We start from the raw sequence: 20,941 nt of genomic DNA, 5'->3' as shown, positions 1-20,941 counted from the left end.
TGATCTGAAGCATCTGGGTTCATTCGTGGTGGAGCTTGGGCAATGTCAACCACATTTTTATCCAACTGACAAACCTTCAATACAAACCTTCATATGTAATGTGCTCGCTTCAATAAAATGACGCTGTGACTCATTCTCCACATGATGCACTGTTCAACTTGTCGTGGGTGAGTCATCCTACGTGCGACACGTGCGACAACAAATACAAGGAATTTGAATGTACATATTTCCCCGAAATTTGGACTTTTGTGCAAATTCACCAAATCCTATCCATCGATTCTTTGTACTGACTTTTGTACTGGAGTACTAGTATGTAATAACACTAAATTAAGTCACACTCGTTGAAGAGTGGATTTGATTGGCTACTTGATTGGGTTTTGATTGGTCCATCGATTGTTCCAAGACATCTTTCGCCACCTTGTTGGCCCACCAGAGCAGCCATGACATGGCGACCCAACCGAGCGCACAACATAGTGTTAGCTGCAAGGGGAGAATCAAATTGGAAATAGTAAGAGTGAACTTCAGTGCCCAATTCTCTGGAGCAACATCACACAAAGCTCTACAAAATTCACAAACAGTTCAAAATTGTAACCTCTCCTGCCAGTTTTATAGCCAATCGTGTGTAAGAAACAAGGTGTGATGGACTCTGATTGGATATTAAAAAGGAGCAATTGTGAATTCCATTACCGTATAGTGTATATGTATTGCGACGGATTAATCTATTGCGACTTCTGTTATAACTGATACTACGTAGTATTTACTTGTGAACATGTTGAATATACTTCAAATTTGTATGACGCAATGGATTAACAAAGTTTTGAGATCGAGTGTCGGCTGGTTGTGAAATATCACCTGTCGCAATACATATACACTATACGGTAACAATCATCTAATTCTGCTGCCTATAAATGTCTCTTAATTGAGTCACGCAAACTACTTCATTTCAAAGTTGTCTGGACCTGGCGTGGCCACGGTGTCCTTGGACGGAACAGCAATCCCCGCCTTGGCCTTCAAGTACGCTTCGATGCGAGGACACACTTCAACATCCTGGCCGCGCGTTTCAAAGCCGAACGCAAGCAACACGAGCGCCACAAAGATCATGGGCGCGCCGCCCGCGACCCACATGATGGTGGTACTGCTCCATTTGGCATCGAGCATCAGGGGCATCACGTACGGCCCGGCAATCGCGCCGATGCGACTGAATCCGTTCGGGTACGAGCACCCCGTGGCGCGGATCGCTGTCGGGTAGTTCTCGGGCGTGTACGCGTACAAGGCGCCCCACGCGCCGAGCATGAACCAGCTCATGAACGCGCCCGTGACGAGCAGGTTCACCTGGTTGTTCTCGACGTACCCAAATGCCAGTGCCGACACGAACGACCCAAAGAGGTACGCGACCAGCGTGATCTTGCGGCCGATGATCTCGACCAGGTACGCCGCCGAGAGGTACCCTGGGAACTGCCAGAACACGATAAAGAAGATCTCCCACGTCGACCCAGAGATGTTGTACCCGCCCTTTTCCTTGCTGCGGAGCACGGGCAGCCACACGTAGATGGCGTAGTACGAGAACGCGATGCCGATCCAGACGGTCCACAGCACGATGGTGCGCACAAGGAACTCGCCGCGGAACAAGATGCACAGGCGGTCCAGTGGGTTGAGCGCCGACCAGCCGGCGTCGTCACCCGACGTCGCGGCCACGTCCGCCTTGTCGCCGTCGGATTTGGACACGACGCCATGCGACGCTTCGATCTTGGTGACGATGGCGTCGGCTTCGGCCGTGCGGCCCACGGACGCGAGCCATTTGGGCGACTCGGGCACCCATAGCCGGATCACGATGGCCCACACCGCGGGGATACACGACAGGTAGAAGACCGTGCGCCAGCTGACATGCTTGACCAGTTCAAACCCCATGAGCACGGCGATCATGCACCCCACGGACCAGAACGACTCTAGGATGACGATGATGCGGCCGCGGACGGCCGTGGGGACCAGTTCCTGCACGAGCGCCGAGGCCACGGGCAACTCGCCGCCCAAGCCAAACCCGGCAATGAAACGGAACGCCAACATGGTGCCGACGTCGTTGGCAGTCCCGCACAAGAGCGTGCCGGCCATGAAGATGAGCAACGTCACCGCGAACATGTTCTTGCGGCCGTACACGTCGGCCAGTTGCCCAAAGATGAGCGAACCAAACAACGACCCGGCGAACGACGCCGAACCCAGGAGACCCTTCTCGTGGGCCGTGGGCTGGAGCTCCTTGATCCACCCGCCATTGCCGCCCGTCGCCGCGCCAAGGTACGTGAACAGGAACACGTCCATGGCGTCAAACGCCCAGCCCAACCCGGCCTTGAAGAGAAGGCCCCAGTAGTGCACGCTGATGCTGAGGAACCCCGTGAGCGGCAAGCTGTCGAGGCGTTGTGTGATGCTTCGAACGTCCGCCATGCTTGCAACTGGTGGTAGGATGCCGGCAAGTTCTGAAGTGACGTGACTGTACCAAGGTTTGTGTGTGATGGGGCGCGTGTTCCTGTCTCTTGGTACTAGTATGTTGTTTGTCCCACCGAACAATCACGGATGACATGGGCAAAACCGTCACCCTGCGTATCCTTCTACAGGCCGCAAGAGGATGCAATGGCGAACGTGGCCATGTGATAGGCAAGGCAGCGATCAACACTTGGTCGACAAAGGCTTAACACTTTGAAACGACCCAACCACAACCATTCATCTCACCTCACCTGATGTGAATACACTGATAGGCAGTGGAGGCACACGAGTTGGACTGGCGTAGTTATGTCATCGCGTTGGGCAGAAATGGGTAAAACCCTGTAAATCCCTCGGTTTGTACTTGTGGAGGGGACGATTTCAAGGTCGAAACGGGATAAGCTGGAGGGGATAGTAAGGCCAAGCGTCGGTCAGAGATGGTGGCAACGAGAATGCATATGGGAAGGGGATGGATGTACTACCTGGTTGATGACGCCATAAAACTCGACACTGGCTGTATCGCAATTCTCAAGTTATCAAGTTATCCATCAGCTACAGTACAGTAAGTAGTACCCTGTAGTACTACATTGGTAGTACCAGGTATGTACAGTACAGTACAGTACTGTAGTTGGTCCCCCAAAGAACAAATCCACACAAACCACCAAGCAGCAATCTGAACTACTGGTTCAGTAGTAAAGGTCGCAATTCTCTAATAGTGTGTCTCCTGTGCTGTCACTTTACCATGAAGCAACCTTGGCCACGAACTGCCGCCGTCCATCCTTCCTTCTGAAGCACTGATGATAGCTATGGAGTACTGTACTATTATTCCTAGTAGTACACTGTAACAAGCAAAGAAGGGACATGGCATTACTGCAGTAACTACGTTGCGAGAATGAGGTCATCATCTTGTCATCTGAGGTACGAATGTGTAATGCACCTTGCTCGCGGGAGCAAATGACAATCCAGGTCATGCATGTTGGTTGTTGAGGCAAGGTTGAAGCTTGCCAAGATTCGGCGTGAGAAGAGCTACTAGTATTCCCGGTAACTAGTATTTAATACTTAGTATGCACTAGTTAGTAGCCATGTTTGACGACACTCACTTTAAAGAAAAAGAACCCGCTTTTCTTGGAAACATTCATCCGTGGCAATAATCACTCGAGCAAGTCAGGGTATGGGCTGAGGAGGTCGCTGAGGCCGCTGTGCAGCTCCGCGGGGTTGCCCATCCCGAGCACGTCGTCGATGTCTTTGCCTCGGGTTTCATACCCAAACAGGAACAAGATCACGCAGCACACCATGAGGATCGCGCCGTTTAGCCACATGACCGACTCGGGCGACCACCCTGCCTCGTGCAGCAAAGGAATCACGTACGTGCCTGCGATGGCGGAGATGCGGCTGAATCCGGACGGGTACGCCGCTCCCATGGCGCGGATGTTGGTTGGATAGTTCTCCGGGGTGTACGCGTACAACGCGCCCCACGCGCCGAGCATCGAGAACGACATGAACGACCCCGCGCACATGAGGTTCACCTCCGTCGGCTCGACGTACCCAAAGATCAGCGCCGACGCGAACGAGCAAAACAGGAACAGCACTAGCGTCAGCTTGCGCCCAATCCTCTCGACGATGTACGCGGCGGAAAAGTAGCCCGGGATCTGCCACGCCAGGATCACAAACAAAGATGTGGACGTGCCGTAGATGTTGAACGCTCCCGGTCTGGAGGACACGATCACGGGCAGCCACACGTAAATGGCGTAGTACGCAAACGCGATGCCGAACCAGACGATCCACAGCACCACCGTGCGCTTGAGGTACTCGCCGCGGAAGAGCAGCGCCACACGCTGGTACGTGCTGAGGTGCCGGTACGAGAACACGTTGGCGGTGGGGTCATCTACATGCGGGTCCAGCTTGGCGGTGTACGAGTACACGCCGTGCGCGATCTCGATGTCCTGAATGATGCGGTTGGCGTCTTGGTTGCGACCGACAGACGCGAGCCACTTAGGAGATTCCGGGATCATCACGCGGAGAATGATCGCGATGAGCACGGGCGCCGTAGACACGAAGAACACTTGGCGCCATGTTATGACCTTGATGAGCTCGAAGGCCAACGCGACGGCGAACATGCAGCCCACGGGCCAAAAGCCGTCGAGAAGCACGATCATGCGGCCGCGAATGGCCTTCGGGGACAGCTCCTGCACCAGCGTCGACGCCACGGGAAGCTCGCCGCCGAGACCGATACCCGTGACGAAGCGGAACGTGAGTAGCATGCCGTAGCTGTCGGCGAGACCGCACATGACCATGCCTGCAAGGAACACTACCATCGTCCACAGGAACACCGGACGCCGGCCGAATTGATCTGCGAGACACCCAAAGAGGAATGCACCGACAAACGACCCCGCGAACACGGACGACCCGAGGATGCCCAGCTCGTGCGGTGAAAACGTGCGGTTGTAGTCGTTCTGAAACTCGTCCTTGATCGGTTTCAGGCAGTACGTGAACAGGAACGTGTCCATCGAGTCCATGGCCCAGCCAAACCCGGACGCGAACAGCAGCTTGAGGTAGTAGCCCGAGATGCCGCCGCATCCGCCCTTGGACCCGTGCAGGTTGTCGAGGCGCTGAGACACCAACGCCACCCCTCGCGCGGACGGAACTGCTGCTGCGCCAGACATGTGAATTCCTGAAGTGAGTCGGACAGAACATTATTGTTGTTTTCATTTCTTCTATTAATTCGGATTGCACTTGCCAGCTGGTCGCGGAAGAAATGCTTTGCCCCAGTATGTCCCAACAGCATGGAAAGACTGTGAGAGGACTTACATGGGTACATACACGACTAATTCCCTCATTAAAACGGTTCCAATACTGTTTCAATGACGGAATTCTTACATCCGGATACACCTTTTCGCCAGTAGCCCTGTGAACCTGGGCTACGTCCTACCCCCGGTGAGTACGTACATACGATGCTAAAGGTTAACTGCATCGCGAACCACTGAGATGCACTTAACGTCTAGGAAGAGGTGAGGTGGTCTGACCATACAAAGTTCCTTATAAACCTCATTGAAACAGTATTTCGGGTCGAAACAACAGTGGAACTGTTGTACTGAGGGAATTGTACTGCAATCAGCCACACTAGAAAAGTACACTTGTATGTACAGCCAACACTCCGCGTGCCGCCGCTTCTCGTCGAGGGCTGCTTCGCTTACAAGTGTTTTGCTGCAGGTTGCAGGTCGCAGATTGCACTGAGGGACGGCGCACACAGTACTGGTACCACATTGAGGTAGGGGCAGCACGACCGAATTGCGCTGTTGTTTTTGATAAAATCAAGTAATTTTAGCCAATTATTGTGTGTCTAGTTTCTCAAAATTACCTCGCCGCTCATGATGGGGTGCAGCGTGTCGCGTGAATCCGGGTCAAAGTAGAACATCCAGGGAACACTCGATGGGGCATCGTACCTACTAGTATTTGTCCTCTCAGTCCAGGCGTGATCGACTTACAGTACTGTTAACGTTATGCCGTACAGTATACGTAAATTAAGAATTGTACCTCAAATGTACTCCGCAGTAACGTTACTGTAGCGTATTGTAAAGTTCAGGGTGCGTCGTCTATGATAATACTCCGGAGTACATACTTACTCGGAGTAATAAGTACTTACTGTTACTAGTAGTATTAATACTACGTAGTACTGTAGTACTAGTTATCGTATTAGTACCGTAGTAGTATTACTCTACTGTGGTCCGATATCTTACAGTTAGTCCAACTGTTTTCAAACTTTCGGCATTAACAGTAAATCTTGTTATTTATTGCTTCTGATTGGTGGAAAAGAAAGCTGCGGATTTCGTCGTTGATTGGCTGGTTCATTCAATATGATTCATCGTCGTTCCCAAGATATGATCTGCCAAATCCGTCGAGTCGTTTACAATTTCATTCATCCGGTGAGCAATCAATGTCGGTGTCATCGCGTACACTCATAGTCTTACAGTTTTATCCTACCTAACAATTATAAGGATATCCTGGCATAATCACTGGCGTTGTTGACACCCCCGTTGTATTTCCTCGCCTGGCTGACCTGCTGAGTGGGCGAGCGCTGCGTCATGCTAGGATACTACCGGTAGTACTTCCTAAGGAGACCTTTCTACGCGCAACTCGGTCTTGTACCCTCCAATGATATATATATCTATCTACAAGTCATTCATTGACAGTGTAAACGAGCCTGTATCCTACACATACAGAGAGCTCACGGCGCCACGGCGATTGCCGCGACAGCCTTCACATTCAACATGGGGTATTAAGGTGCGTCTGGTAACGGAAATATTGCAATATTCAGGCCCAAAGCGCCATTTTAGGGCCGAATTCAACAAATATGACCAAAATTGAAAGATGTCTTGGTTGCAGAGTTTTACAGTTAACCCAAATCCAATAAATTCCACGTGGAATTTACTCGTTGAAGAGGTCCAAAACGCCACATTACAAAATGGACCTTTTACCTCCATTTTGAAAATGGCATTTTGGTTAATCCCATTGCGAGAAAATGGAATATATTTTTGAAATGTTACCAGACGTACCCTTAACCTCTATAATCGTTTACAATTATCATATACTTCGAAGTATTATTGAGTTTTATTCCGTATAATATTGTGCTTTTCAGTCAAATTTGCCTATTTTGGATTGATGAAATCGGCGACTAATCGAGCAAAGGCGTATGATTGGCTACAAAGAATGAAGTTTGCAATATGATTGGCTAAAAAGATTGATAGAAATATTGCTGTCACAAAGATACCACTTCAACTTAGTTCTATAAATATATGAAATTTAGAAGGTCCAGCGGTTGTTTGCCGGTTCATTCAACAAACCACAGGAGGAAATTTTGAGAAGAACACACAATACTCAGGAGTACATACTTTAATCAAGTCAAGTACCATTGGACTAAGATTACAGACTATGTGGTATTGTGCTTTTCACAACTTTTGGCTATTCTGGGACTAAAACCCCTCTTTTAAACATGGACACGTAGTATTACGTTGAGTCCAGCTTCGTTTTAGTAAAACGAAGCACCAAACGTACCACTCTTTTTAGTAATTCCATGCTCTAATTAGAGGTGATTTTATGGATCGTATGGGTTTGCTTCAGTTTGATTGGACGCCAAAGGAATTTTTGGCTGGTTTTCCCAGCAAGGTTTGCTTAGCAGGGGTGTTTGCCGATGAAATTTCGGCAAACGCGGTGTTTTAGTGCAATGCTAAGCTAGGCCATGCGATGGCGGCGCTGTACTCCACTGTCTGGTGACACGAAGTGGCTGGCAACCCTTCCATGCCATTGCACCTATAATTACTAAAACAACGTGTATTATTTCGCCCAATGACAGAACCTTCGATTTGCTTCGTTTTAGAGCAAGTGCAACCTTTCTTTATATAAAACATTCAATCGTTAAAGCTGCTAAAACCAGTGGCAGAAATGTTGAAAAGCACAATACAACGTATTAATAGTATATTCCATTTTCTGGCAAAATGGGATAAACCAAAAATGATTTTTCAAAATGGAGGTAAATGGTCCATTTTGTAATATGGCGATTTGACAATGAACCCCTGTCAACGAGTAAAGCCGATGTGGAATTATTGGGTTTGGGTTAAAACATGTTTCAATTATTTTCAGATTTATCGAATTCGGCCCCAAAATGGCGTTTTGGGCCAGAATATTGCAATATTTCAGGTACCCTAAGTACTACTCCCTCCGCTCCAAAATAATTGCGCGAATCAGAAAATGGATATACGCCTCCTCGAATAAAAATACGAACCCTCCAATATCAAATAATCCAGAATGTAATTATACAGGTGTAACGATACAATCGTCCAATTAAAGCATGCAAAATCTGTGTCTCAGGACCAATCAAATGACGGCTTTGACCAATTCTGACACTGCTGAGGTAAACCCCCCTCCAAAATCGAATGGCACTGTCAGAATTGGTCAAAGCCGTCATAGGGGGGTTTACCTCAGGAACCCTCCTAACGAGCACAACGACCATCCACAATACCAACACACATACCCGTAGGTGCTTACTCGTCATCTTCTACACTAATGGGATCGATTCCTGCGTCACATAGGGCCAAATATGATGTCGCCCGGCTCGTCGTCGTCCTGCGGAATGCTTTCGAGTGCCTGTGCGAGCTCGTCGATGCAACGAGCCTCCTCCAGTTCCACTGCTAGGACACGGTCCAGCTTAGCAGATGCCACGCCATCTAACTTGACCTTGGCTTCTTCGAAGACATCCCTCGGGCGCGACACGTTTTGCGGTAGCAATCCCTTGCGCTATTCCTTCCCATTGGACATGTGTGGCACCTTGTAGGCATTGTCGCCGAACAGCTTCAAGGTCTCCACCAGGCAGGACTGCAGCGCCATGAACGTGTGATTCAAATGCGCCAAAGTGTACTAGATGAATGCACTCACCACGTGGCCAACGAACCCGTTAATTGTACGTGCTGACTTGCGATGCTGTAGGGATTGGATGGCAGCAAAGAAGCCAAGGTCCAAGACGTTCGTGTCGGGTGAGTTTGGCGGATGTGGGGCGAGCGACATGGACTAGCCGACTGCCTTGTACGTGTCCAGGGCTGCCTTGAGTTTCACGTCCTCTGGCGTGACATGTGCGCGAGCATTGTCGTGCTGAAACTTGATGGTGTTATCGGCGCGCGGCCATTTGGCGACGATTGCAGGCAAGACCTTGTCCAGCAGAAAGGTACGGTACACGTCCTTTGTCACGGTAATTGAATTTGTTTCGAGGGTGCCGGCTTTGCGGTTCACACTGTCACGCTGCGCTGTCACGGGCTCGACAAAGGGCCAAATACCGATCTTGCCGTCCCACCAGTTGTCTGTCGCGTGGTTGTAGCGTGGACGTGCCATCGCGCAAAGGAACATCACTTTCGTAATATACCGTTTGCTTTTGCACTCGCGTTTTGGCTCTTTCTCACCAGGCACGAGGTAATACTTACGACTCACCTTTGTAATATAAAATCATTTCTCGTCCAAGTGAACAAACTGCAGCATGTCGTTCAGCTCTAACGTGATTCATCCGACCGTACTTGTTTGCGTCGGTGAGGACGGGTTCAAATCCCGAAACCAATCGTACTTTTTTGTACTTGAACTTGCAGTAATGTAGAATCTGGCCAGTCTATGTGTGTGTGTGGTTGTCCAATAAGAGTGTATGTGGAAAGCTCGCCAGTCCTTACATCTCATTTCATTATTTCCTCACGTTCGATGGGGCGGCTGCGTTAGGAGGGTGCCGGAGGAAAGAGGTTTTCGGGGTTTCAATTCTGAAGTAGTTGGGCATGCATGGCACATGCGTAGTGGTGTGGCAGGTGCTGGCGTCGACCCCTTTGCATGGTTCATTCGTGTGCGGGGCTGCATGGTGGTTGGTGCTGACATGGCGGTGGCGTCTAGGCATGCACCTACCCCTTCCTCCTGGCCGGGCGCCGCTTGCAATGAACCTTGCTCTGAATTGCACGAACAACCTGCGAGTGGATGGATCGTTGTTCGAACCCAAGACCCAACTGCCTTGCGGTGCGATTGTCTGCTTTGGATTCGTGGCGCTATTTGCAGCCATGTGCTGGCCGTATCCAACGAAGTCGGGATCAGACTTCCAGGAATGAGTACACCGCCATGGCGACTGAAAAAAGCCGTACGAGATGTGCAGATGCTGAAGACCAACACCATTATCAGGTTCGCGGCCGTCGCCGTCGTTTGCACGTTGCCTGATATATCATGTTTGCTGGTTAGCTAATTTGGTCGATAATACATTTTGTATACTTCGTATTTGTGCAGCATACTATTTGCAAGTACAATACTTTGGGACTCCATTGTGTACAGAACATTGGTGTGATATTATATTAGATAAGCTGAATTAGAGTAGAATTGTTTATAGAGTGCCGATAAATTATGGTACTCAGAGCCACCATGTTAATGCCTGGAGTAGTCGGGTGAGATAATTCCCACCTTAGTCAAGATTAGATGCTTTTGAACTTGTCCATACATAAAGGGCAGTGGTCCATAATGATGTTCCACGCGCGCCAAGTATAAACGAAGTTAGCACATTCTTGACTATTGGACCACACACCCCCGGAGGAGTAACAGCGAACAAACAGCTCAATGAGTACTCAATACTGAACAGATCTAATTTTAGTAGCTACAGTTACGTACTCCCACTCCTGAAATCACGAAACTTAGGGAGAAATAGCCAATCACATGCTCTGAATTCATTTACAATAACCAATCACATTGCTCATAGTCACATGTGTCCAGAAATTCTCATAACGCCCTAACGCCCTGCCTGCCGAAGTGGGTCTCGTTGTGTAACATACTCTATATTCAATTCAGCAAATTTCATGTGTCCTTCAGCAAAAACTATTTCATGTGTCCTTCAGCAAAAACTATGTGCGATTCAGCAATCCTTATGTGGCTCTCAGCAAGTCCTATGTGGTCCTCAGCAATTCTTATGTGGCAATATTTTATCCTCGCAGTTCGTGCGAAATGGATTCTTCGACTTTGACGGCAACTGCATGCATGTATAGCTTGAGTGACTTGCTCGAAGAGCCTGTGAAGTTGATATTCGACTTGGTTCGCTTCTTTTCGAAGAACTTGAGCGGTAGATTGTCCAGGATCCATGGCCCTGTATATTTCTTGGCTCTTTTCGCTGTTCCTGAAGGCGTCACCCAATCCATGGCTATTACATTTCTTCGCTCTTCTCGGTGTTCTTAAAGCCGTCATTAGGGAAGCCATCCATGTTCTTCCAACGAACCATAGCTTTGATGCCAATTCACATTGTTGTTTCAGACGTGTCTGAAAAGGTTGGTTGGTCCAGCTGTCTTTTGTACACGGACCGTCGAGCTGCAGACACTGCAAACAAAATTCTTGTACGAAACGCCATCTTTTTTGGAAGCGCGGTTCGGCCTGAAGAAGCACGAGCGGGCGTCGTTGGGGGAAAAGAACGTCGATTCGTTCGGATGGACGATTAGAGCATGTCGGAGTTATTTGTTGCGTGCCATGGTTGGTTTGAAAAATGATTAGTAGGATGTTCTAAAGTCGTTTTCCATGTTATATTTAGCTGATGTGCCGATAGGAAGATGTGTTGCGGTTAGTACTATTATTGGATCCTCCACCTTGGATATTTACGAAACAAACTACGAAACACACCTACTACAGTACTAGTAGTATCATTGATGTGAAATCGACCAAGCATTCAAGAACAAGCATTGACCGCTGTCAAGCCAGACCAATGTGAACCAAGGTACATTCCGCTCTCGACACTCCTACCTGATGCATCTACACTAACACCTGCTGCTTACATTTCAATCCAATATTAAACCGATATCAATATACAGTATGCTACTTACACTTCAATCCAATATGGATCCGATATCAATATATATATCGAAATGCGCAGTATGGTGGCGGCGGTGGACGGTGGAGCGCAGCCGCGAATGCGGAAGTTCACCGCTGCGCTCCACTGCCCACCACTACACCCACTTCCATACAGCGTTTCATTACTCCATCGTCTTCGCCCACTTGCACCCTTCACAACCATGTAACGTTTCCACGTAATTAACACATTGCTGCTGCAATACTCCACCGTCACATTACCACCACCAGAGGGATGACGACATTTTAGGTCATTATGTCGATATTTGCGGCGAAGTATGCTTCGCCGCAATTATCGAGATGGCACTGCCGCTTACAACGCTACGAGCAGTATGAACATGACGACATCGTTGTATCGGTTAATAAGGCTGGTCCTGGTCGTCGTGTGGATGAACATGAGAGGCTCGTTGGTTGAGATTACTCCGCTTACATTCATACTACTACTGCGTGCTAATCATGATGAGGTATCAAGCGTACGAGAAACAGTTGTATTGTCGACGTGGTGTCAATAAAAAATGCGCCGTCGACAGATGCAGCCGGTCACTCGCATTCAACTTCACACCCCTCTGGGGATTTCGACATTCAGTGTACTGTGAGAAACTTTCGGAGTAAATACCATTACCCTCTCCATCGCTAAGAGCAGCATACACCTAGCGTTACCAGTGTAGTGTTCTACCTGGGGAATTCTGTTCTTTACGCGGTGGAGATGCTCTTAGCGTGAAAGGTGAGTTAGTATCGATATGTCCCCATTCATCACGAAGAATGCCAAAGCCAACACTAGTATGGTCTGAAATAGTTGTTACTAGGTAGGTTCGATAGTGACTTGATTTATGTATTTTTTCTCAAACATGACCTCTGATACACTAGTAGAATATTTTCGAAGTGAATATATAGTATTATAAAGTAAATACCCCAAAATTGGCATGCGCCGCCAGTCGATTGTGACTTGATTTATGTATTTTTTCTCAAATATGACCTCTGATATAGAACATTTTCGAAGTAAATATATAGTATTATATAAACGTCAATACCCCAAATTTGGCATGCGCCGCCAGTCGCCGCGTAGACGTGGCGAAAGGAGTGCCGTACATGACCCCAGGGGTACGACGTAAATGAGTGATCTATAGTAGGATATGATTGGTTGGTAATGTCGCGATATGCTTGATGACAGAGTCTTCCAGTAGGTAACCGAGAATGTCGCGGCCTTGGCTGCACATGAAACGTCAAGGTGGCCGTTCGGACTGCAGAAAAGCCAGCGAATCCCATGAGCTTAGGAGATGTTACAAGGAGGATACGTAAAGGTAATCGGCGTAGTGTTAGCGATGTTAGCTAAGTTGATTGTCCGGCGAGTGATGCAAACGCACAACTCCGGAACAAGAATGAACTGTGTGGTGAATTAACTAGCCAATCAAAGAGGAAATATCGGGCTTTTATTTCCACCAATCAGAAGGAATGAATACGTATATTTGCAAAAATGGGACCAATTAGAAGGGGTACCTAACAACTACTACGTGGTATTTCGGACCAGAGTAGTAATGGGTGATTATAACCAATCAAATGAGCGTGTACAACTTGATTGGTTAAAATATATTTCGCCGAAAATGACTCCTACGAATTCTGATCACAATACAATTAATGTTCTGCGTGTGTGTTGCTTCACAGTTCAACTGGAGTCCGGAATTGTCGAAATTGGGGCTAATAAGCTTACTGTATGACGCCATTGCTTTTAAGTGAGCAAGTCGTATTACTACGTAGTACTCCAGTGCTTAATGTTAATACGACTCCAGGGCTTACTGTTAATACTGTAGCCAATGAAAACAAGTTGTACGAACTGGAATACAATTCCGTTTGTACCCTACTACTACTTCCCTTTATCTGGGTAACAATGTTAACACACATGGTCTACAGCAGTTACATGAAGCAGCAGGACCAACAAGACGATGACGCGGCGGGCCGAGTTGGGATTGGGACGGCAAGCAAGGTCGTTGATCACCAAGGTACGTTCACATACTACGCGCAGTAGCTAACATTCACTTCCTTCAGTAGTTTAATCAGGCAATTCGCGCACTACAAGGCCCACAAGGCCGATATGAGAGCGGCCACGATTGTCGCTCGACGTGCCGGGTACCTCGTATAGCAAAGTATATCTATTCCATTGAGGTAAATCAGTGAAGCTATACAGCATTGCTAATATGTGAGCCCAGCATCCAGATTGAATTGTCACCGGGCAGCAAGAGCTGTAAGTTGTAGCTTGATTGGTGACCGTTCATGGAGATTGTAACTTTGGCTGACTATGAAAATCTCTCATTATTGCTTTCTGTATAAAATCAAGCATCGAGTCTTCGATTCAAACGCTGACCAACACTGCAGTACAAAGATCGAAGTATTGAATAAATAACTCATTTTCAACGTGATCATGGTGTATGGTGTGATGCAAAAATCGTTAGTAATGCGATGCAAAAATCGATGTAAAGCCAGTAGAAGCATTTATATGACCTTATTGTTTGCCTAAAAGATTGTACATAGTATGGTAGCTCATTTCAGCGACACGTCGTTTAGCAAGTTGTGCCGGGTGGTGTACGCCAAATATTTTTTGGCAAAAGGATGCAAATGCACGCTCGTACAGTGCGTTGAGCTGAGGTAATTCCATTGACCCCATAGCATGTTCGGTGCACCCTGCAAACAACACAATTGCTGACACTACCTTCTTCACTTTGACAAAATTAGATTGGTCCTTCCGAGTTGCAAAATGTTTAGCGCACAACTGGCGGAGGGGTGGGAGGTTTTGATCCTTGTTTCCGAGCCAATACAAATTCCAAAGGTCGTACACCTTTCCCGAGGGACAGGTTAAGGCATGAGATGTGACCTCACGTTGAACCCACCACTGTGTAGCAGGAACTGCAGCATGACCATCAGTAGATGACTCCGTGCTTTACGTTGGTGCCGCCGTGGTGCTGGTTGATGGTGGGGGTGGGTGGAAGGGGGAATGCAGGGAGGGAGGAGGGGCAGTTTGAAGAGAAATAATTGGCCAAGTGTGGCGCAATAACCCCATCGTGACAGGGCTATCGCCAGGCACACCAGACTCAATTCCACTTAGAATTTGTTGAGGAATTCTACTAAAACCAGTTTCCAGCGCGGTGTTCACACTAGTTATCGATTGCTGCGTGTCACGTAGCTGCTGGTAGAGTGGTATATGGGGGGATTCCAGGTGCCACCATGTTAGTAGCAGGGTTGTGCAAGTTGCCCAAATACACGTTTGGCACTAGTGTGGTCAGTAACCCGGACACCAAAGGAGTGGAAAGAAACAGGGGATGCGAGGGATGGAGAGTCCTGTTCAGCCAATCATGATGGTGCACCAATGAGACCAAGAGAAAAGGGATGGCTGAGCGAAACGACGGGGGATAAAACGTGAAATATCCTGGCAGGATTTGTTCCCACTGTGCGGGCGTAACGACTGCCATATTGCCAAAACGGGGGGGGCAAAGCACCGAACTCGGGTCGTTCACATTGAGGCCTTACATTAAAAAAATTTAATGTATTATTCACATAACCTAATAATTAATATTTTGGGAATACCTGTTGCTTCGGGGCCAACAAATTGGTCTCCCCTGAACCCTCGAAAATGTACTGACCTTATACACTGCCCAAACTCCACCCCGCACGGAGCCAGATCGACACTGCCTATGGACCCCCAGGACAGTTGGACAAAGAACTGGCCACGTCTTTGCGAAATGAGTGAGTGCCAATATCCGAAATGGCCAAGCCCATCGACACGATGTCGTCTTCAGAGTTGGAACACGTGTTGCGGAGCCAAGTTGAGAAATGTTCCTTGGCATTGTAGCCGAACACGAGGGACGGCGAGCCTGGGAGGTTGGCGCCACGAGTAAACAGCAACACGCCCAAACTAGTGACAACACAATATATTTAGCACACACAAAATACAACTATATATACCTCAGCACAGGGCAAATTTCAGGGTTCAATGGGTTGGCGTACACATGCCTTGCAAATGACATATGGCCGTCTTGGTCATTCTTCATTACACCGTACTGAATTTCAAGTGCGTCGTCTACAAATTGTGAGAATATGTTATTAATATATGAGTGTAAGGCTGAGCTGCATACTTTTCCACGACACATGCTCGTATCGAAGCGTGGACGCTGAAACAGCTCGTGCCATCAAGTTCCAACACAAAACCAAGAACGCATGCACCGTGATGTGCAATGCATAATCTGTTTTGGATGTCAGTGCAGCGGCCGCCAAAATCCGATAACTGAACAACAATGAATATATATATACTAGTATACTACAGTGCGCGCCAGGTGGATAAAGCCACCCTATTTTTCAAGAGAAAAATCCCGCCAATCAAGAGTTCTGCTCCGCAAAATGCACCCGTGAAACGAGTATGATTGGTGGAGTTTTCACATAGAATTTTAGGTCAATTGGTTGAGTTGAGCGTTGTTGACTGCAACATGAACGTTTTTTGACCGCGCCAGGGAAATAAAGCCACATGCAATTCAGACCCCAAGCAACAACTACACCCCACGCACAGCTAACAGACTTTTGTCACGTGCATGGTAAGCACTATAACACACAAATACACCCCGACAACGAACAATAAGAATGCCATAGGATGGGTAAAGACGCTCAGCTTTCTACTATGGCACGAGATACAACGGCATGAAGCCAAAAATTCTCGTTGGCAGTGCGTGCCGACTTCTGCTCCGGGAAGCCTCCAAGGTTGGATCGTCCGCGCGACTGCTCAAGACCACCCTGAATTTGGACGCCTCACTCCGGACATGCCAACGACGCCTGCAACAAAGTCCAATTCTCAACTACGAGAAGCGGAAGCACATGCCCAACCTCCAAGCTAAGCACAAGATCGCGCGGGTGGAGTATGCCAAGCGACACCTCCGTGAGTCAACCAATTGGACTAAAATCATCTGGTCCGACGAGAAGAAGATTAATCTCGATGGACCGGATGGGTTTCAGTCCTATTGGCATGACTTACGGAAGGAGCCTGACACCTTTTTGACGCGCCAAAATGGTGGTGGTGGCGTCATGGTCTGGGGCGCGTTTTCGTCGAAAGGTTTGTCAGAGTTGGCCTTCTTGGAGGGCAACCAAAAGGCTGACGACTACGTTGAAACATTGGAGAACTATTTGCTACCCTTTGGCCATTGCCACTACGGCCCCAGATTTACGTTTATGCAAGATGGGGCGTCAATCCATCGGTCGAAGACCACAATGGCCTGGTTTGCGGAGAATGGGGTGGACATTTTTGACCACCCTTCCCTTTTTCCCGACCTAAATCCAATTGAAAACTTGTGGGGGGTCCTAGCACGTTCGGTTTATGCGAACGGACGTCAATTTATGACACTGCATGACCTCGTCGAGGCCATCAAGCATGCATGGTCTGGCTTGAGTCAAACTTATCTCGACAAGTTGATTCGATCGATGCAAGACCGTTGTGTTGACGTTGTAGTAGCTAAAGGAGGTAAAACAAAGTACTAATAAATTGATTTGGGTCAATAACAGCGATTTGTGTTGAAAATACATTGATTTTTCTGAGGTGGCTTTAACCACCTGGCGCAGTGATTTTTCATAAAGTTCTCATATTGACTAGATTTTCGAAGTAGTTGTGCCCGTGGAGTTGGAATTCTTTTGTAATTGGCATATCAATTCGTTCATAAACATCTGCTAATCGAATAAGGACATACGTCAAAAGCAATTACAACAAAACAGGGTGGCTTTATCCACCTGGCGCGCACTGTAGCATAAGGGATGCATTTCCAACTGTCATGGGCACTTCACCGGTATCCTTGAGCTGGATATACTTTCGCTTGTACCCGCTAACGAAATCTATGATAACAGACTATGAATATGATATTAATGAATATGATATTGTCGACAAAATGCAATGCAGCATCTTACCTTCATCATGTTGCACATTTTGACGCTAACCTCAACACCTGACTCTTTGTGCAAGAAGAGTACTGAACTCTTCAACCGATTGACAGTCGACACGGAGTTATACTGTCGTGGCACATGTTCGCTGCCGTCTTTGTATCGTTTCAGTGATGCGTAGGAGAGCATAAGATTTGCCTGCAGGAAGCGAGACAGGTAGGACCAGCACGCCGTGCTCAATATACTTGGGGTGCTCCCGTTCAAGCCACCTCACAAGACTGGTTATGATGGCGTCGTACTGTAGTCTCATGTCTGCAACTATGTGCAGGGCTATCACATCGTCTGCAGTCTCATCCGTGGAGCTGGCGTTCCTTGCGGTGCGCTTAGAGCGACCCATTTGAGTTTTCGGACTGATCGATTATTTTGTAAATCACCATATATCTAAGATACAAGTAATCGCATACAAATCTCAAGAAAGCATGAATTAGATATATTGGATTTACGAAACAAAAACGTGTTTCGTGATTGCTAGCAGTCTGGTGTAAGGTAATCCATCAATATCGCGAAGCTTTTTGTGCACTAAAATGTCAATGTTTGAAGGACTCCACCACAAAAGTCACTCGAATAAAAAAACTAAAGATAGCGTTGGAAAATATTAATCCAGCTGCATTTTTTAGTACCAAGAAGTGCCTGAAATACCCCGTTAAAGAATTGATGAAACTTTTTTGGCTTTGTATTTCGCGAACGGTCGTAATATCTTCAACAATTACATAAAGGAGTTTGTATGTATGGAATACTACACCATTTTGCGTTTATTTTCAGCTTTATTTCAAAATATTTCCACCAACCTCCGATAAATTTCACTAAATCGCCAATATAATTCACCCAACCTCCATTATATTTCACGCCGACATATAATATCGCCGTTATATTTCACCCAATCTTCGTTATAATTCACCCAACCACAGGTTAATTTCACGTTTCCCTACAAGCAAGTTCTCCTCTCTGCCAAGAGACGTGTGGTTGCAGCACTCGACGCCGGACAAAACTGGAAGACCTTTGCTCGTACATATGGAATCAACGAGTCCACTGCAAAAGGATGGCTCATGTTAAAGTCGTTGACACCAATGCAACGCGGTAAGCTACATACCATACACAAAACGATCGGATATGGGGCTGCCACCGATGGCCAAACTCGTAATGAGTTTCGCATGCAATACTTGGAACACACAGGGGACGAGGCAATTGAAGGTATTCAGTGCATTTGTATCGTATTTGACTTAACAATGGAATATGAATTGAGCCGAATCACTTGCATGTGTACACTGCTCTCTTTGAGCCGTTTTACGTCCGTGCTACGAAGATGCAAGACTTGGACGTTGGTGCTTGAGCCGTAGATGTGTTGGTTTTCACTCTCTCGGGCGTAAAGAATTTACTTTTCATGAAATATATAGGTGGTCAGGTGAAATATATTTTCGAAAGGTGAAATTATCCGTTAGTTGGGTGAATTATATCGGGGGTTGGGTGAAATATAATGGCCAAATTTCAATTCGGCGTGAAATATAATAGAGGTTGGGGGAATTATATTGGCGATTCGGTAAAATATATCGGAGGTTGGTGGAAATATATTGAAAAAAAGCTGAAATTAACTGTAAACGCAAAATGGTGTAGTACTAATATACAAAATATTATACCTGGGTGTCATGACGCGTTTTAATTTATTTATTTATACATGACTCAATTCTACATTAAATTTGAAGGCATTATAATAAGATACAATTTGAAATTTGTATTGGACAACATAAACATGAATAAAGTTTTGAACTTCAAGGTGGTTCCTGATCCTTTGGCTGAATATAATCATATCAACTGAAAACTCCTAATTACAGAATGAAGCCATTGGATTGGATATAATGACAATATTGATGGCGTTCGCGATATTTGATGGATTACCTTATTTTGTTTCGCGTTTGTTTCGTAAATCGTTTATACTACAAATTATTTATTATTTACACAATGGAGTTTTGAGTCAACTTTTGCATGCAACTATGGTCAGTTAACTTACCATAGTTGCGTGCAAAAGTTGACTCAAAACTCCATTGTCCTGTCGACAACTTTCCAACATACTTCGTAATATGGTACTAATTAGTACTAGTAGTATTTTATAGGCCCAAAAAAGTCTCGACATTGCTCTCTGGTTTGGTGACCTAATACGAAAAGTGCTATACAGTACTATTAGGTTAGTTTACTCTTGACAAGTGGTTGAATTACTGTACTACACACAAGCACACGGTCGTAGAACAAGTGATTCTCTAGGAAAGCAATATTCCCATCCAGATTGGAAAATATAAATCAATATCGTGTTATCGACGGAAGGTGCAACTTTAGCTACTAAGACCACTTCGCATGCTGCGTTGCCGTGCTTCCCACTAGCAAACTCACGCTGTACGCTCAAATACAAAAGTCAAGTGTACTGTCGATCGTGATACCTCCTCCCACCTATCGTTTTCCCAACAGAGGGTTGTAACGCCCCATCTGGTGCCACGAAATATTGAATGACTCACTCGTCCGATTTCTGTTCTGAAAACCTCGCCTTCATTTTCCAATTTGGCCTTGAGTGTCATGACTGCATCCAACGTCCACGAAATCACCCGCCGCCTTGACGCCCTGCCGACCCCTGGTCTGCTCAGCATCAGCGGCCACTACTGGGGCCTCCTTGCCAAGACCGGTTTTGGCTGGGCTATGGACTCGATGGACACGTTTGTGTTCATCTACCTCGGCCTAGCTCCTGGTGGATGGGGCACGGACCTGGGCATCTCCCCCACGAGCCAAGAAGCCGGCCTCCTGGGCTCGGCGGCCTTTGCCGGGTCTCTCTTTGGATCGTTTCTGTTCGGCCAGTTGGCCGATCTCTACGGCCGCAAGCCCATGTTCATGGTCACGCTGCTCGTGTTTATGGCCGGCACCCTCCTCTGCGGCGTGTCTGACGGCTTTGCCACGTTGCTGGTGTTCCGGTTCCTGGCAGGGTTTGGCCTGGGCGGCGAGTTGCCCGTGGCGTCGGCGCTCGTGCAGGAGATGGTCCCTACGTCCGTCCGCGGCCGCATCATCGTCATCCTCGAGTCGTTTTGGGCCGTGGGGTGCATGATTGCCGTGCTGCTGTCGTTCGAACTGGTCAAAT

At 47.4% G+C, this 20,941-nt stretch overlaps 6 protein-coding genes across 6 annotated transcripts in view; 1 reads left to right on the top strand and 5 right to left on the bottom strand.

Moving 5' to 3' along the window:
- Nucleotides 1-762: 762 nt before the first annotated feature.
- H257_13860 (hypothetical protein) lies at nucleotides 763-2,528 on the bottom strand. Its single transcript, XM_009841539.1, has one exon. It carries the CDS (start codon nucleotides 2,434-2,436, stop codon nucleotides 934-936), a length of 1,503 nt encoding a protein of 500 aa, XP_009839841.1. The 5' UTR covers nucleotides 2,437-2,528; the 3' UTR covers nucleotides 763-933.
- Nucleotides 2,529-3,482: 954 nt separating this feature from the next.
- On the bottom strand, nucleotides 3,483-5,162 carry H257_13859 (hypothetical protein). The gene has a single exon (XM_009841538.1). The coding sequence runs from the start codon at nucleotides 5,133-5,135 to the stop codon at nucleotides 3,624-3,626; it is 1,512 nt and encodes a 503-aa protein (XP_009839840.1). The 5' UTR covers nucleotides 5,136-5,162; the 3' UTR covers nucleotides 3,483-3,623.
- A 3,388-nt stretch (nucleotides 5,163-8,550) lies between these two features.
- On the bottom strand, nucleotides 8,551-8,853 carry H257_13858 (hypothetical protein; the record flags this gene model as incomplete). Its single annotated transcript, XM_009841537.1, has 2 exons — nucleotides 8,551-8,763; nucleotides 8,794-8,853. 2 exons carry the CDS (start codon nucleotides 8,851-8,853, stop codon nucleotides 8,551-8,553), a joined length of 273 nt encoding a protein of 90 aa, XP_009839839.1.
- A 180-nt stretch (nucleotides 8,854-9,033) lies between these two features.
- On the bottom strand, nucleotides 9,034-9,351 carry H257_13857 (hypothetical protein; the record flags this gene model as incomplete). The annotated part of the gene is made up of 1 exon (XM_009841536.1): nucleotides 9,034-9,351. One exon carries the CDS (start codon nucleotides 9,349-9,351, stop codon nucleotides 9,034-9,036), a length of 318 nt encoding a protein of 105 aa, XP_009839838.1.
- Nucleotides 9,352-15,543: 6,192 nt separating this feature from the next.
- Nucleotides 15,544-16,041, bottom strand: H257_13856 (hypothetical protein; the record flags this gene model as incomplete). The annotated part of the gene is made up of 3 exons (XM_009841535.1): nucleotides 15,544-15,766; nucleotides 15,817-15,931; nucleotides 15,987-16,041. The coding sequence occupies 3 exons, from the start codon at nucleotides 16,039-16,041 to the stop codon at nucleotides 15,544-15,546; spliced, it is 393 nt and encodes a 130-aa protein (XP_009839837.1).
- Nucleotides 16,042-20,388: 4,347 nt separating this feature from the next.
- H257_13855 (hypothetical protein) overlaps nucleotides 20,389-20,941 on the top strand; it is a gene marked incomplete at its 5' end in the record, with an annotated part of 4,471 nt that continues 3,918 nt past the window's right edge. Inside the window, one exon of the mRNA XM_009841534.1 lies at nucleotides 20,389-20,924. Within this exon, the coding sequence (XP_009839836.1) occupies nucleotides 20,389-20,924 (536 nt within the window). The remainder of the gene's footprint in view (nucleotides 20,925-20,941) is intronic.

Source organism: Aphanomyces astaci (genome assembly GCF_000520075.1).
Source record: "Aphanomyces astaci strain APO3 unplaced genomic scaffold supercont1.51, whole genome shotgun sequence".
NCBI classification, from domain to species: Eukaryota; Oomycota; class Saprolegniomycetes; order Saprolegniales; family Verrucalvaceae; genus Aphanomyces; species Aphanomyces astaci.
The sequence above is the reverse complement of the archived record's forward strand: the minus strand, read 5'-3'. Positions and strand labels throughout refer to the sequence as shown.

What these genes read in the sequence shown, in the direction of transcription:
- H257_13859 (XM_009841538.1), bottom strand. Translation starts at nt 5,135, where the DNA reads ATGTCTGGCGCAGCAGCAGTTCCGTCCGCGCGAGGGGTGGCGTTGGTG.
- H257_13860 (XM_009841539.1), bottom strand. Translation starts at nt 2,436, where the DNA reads ATGGCGGACGTTCGAAGCATCACACAACGCCTCGACAGCTTGCCGCTC.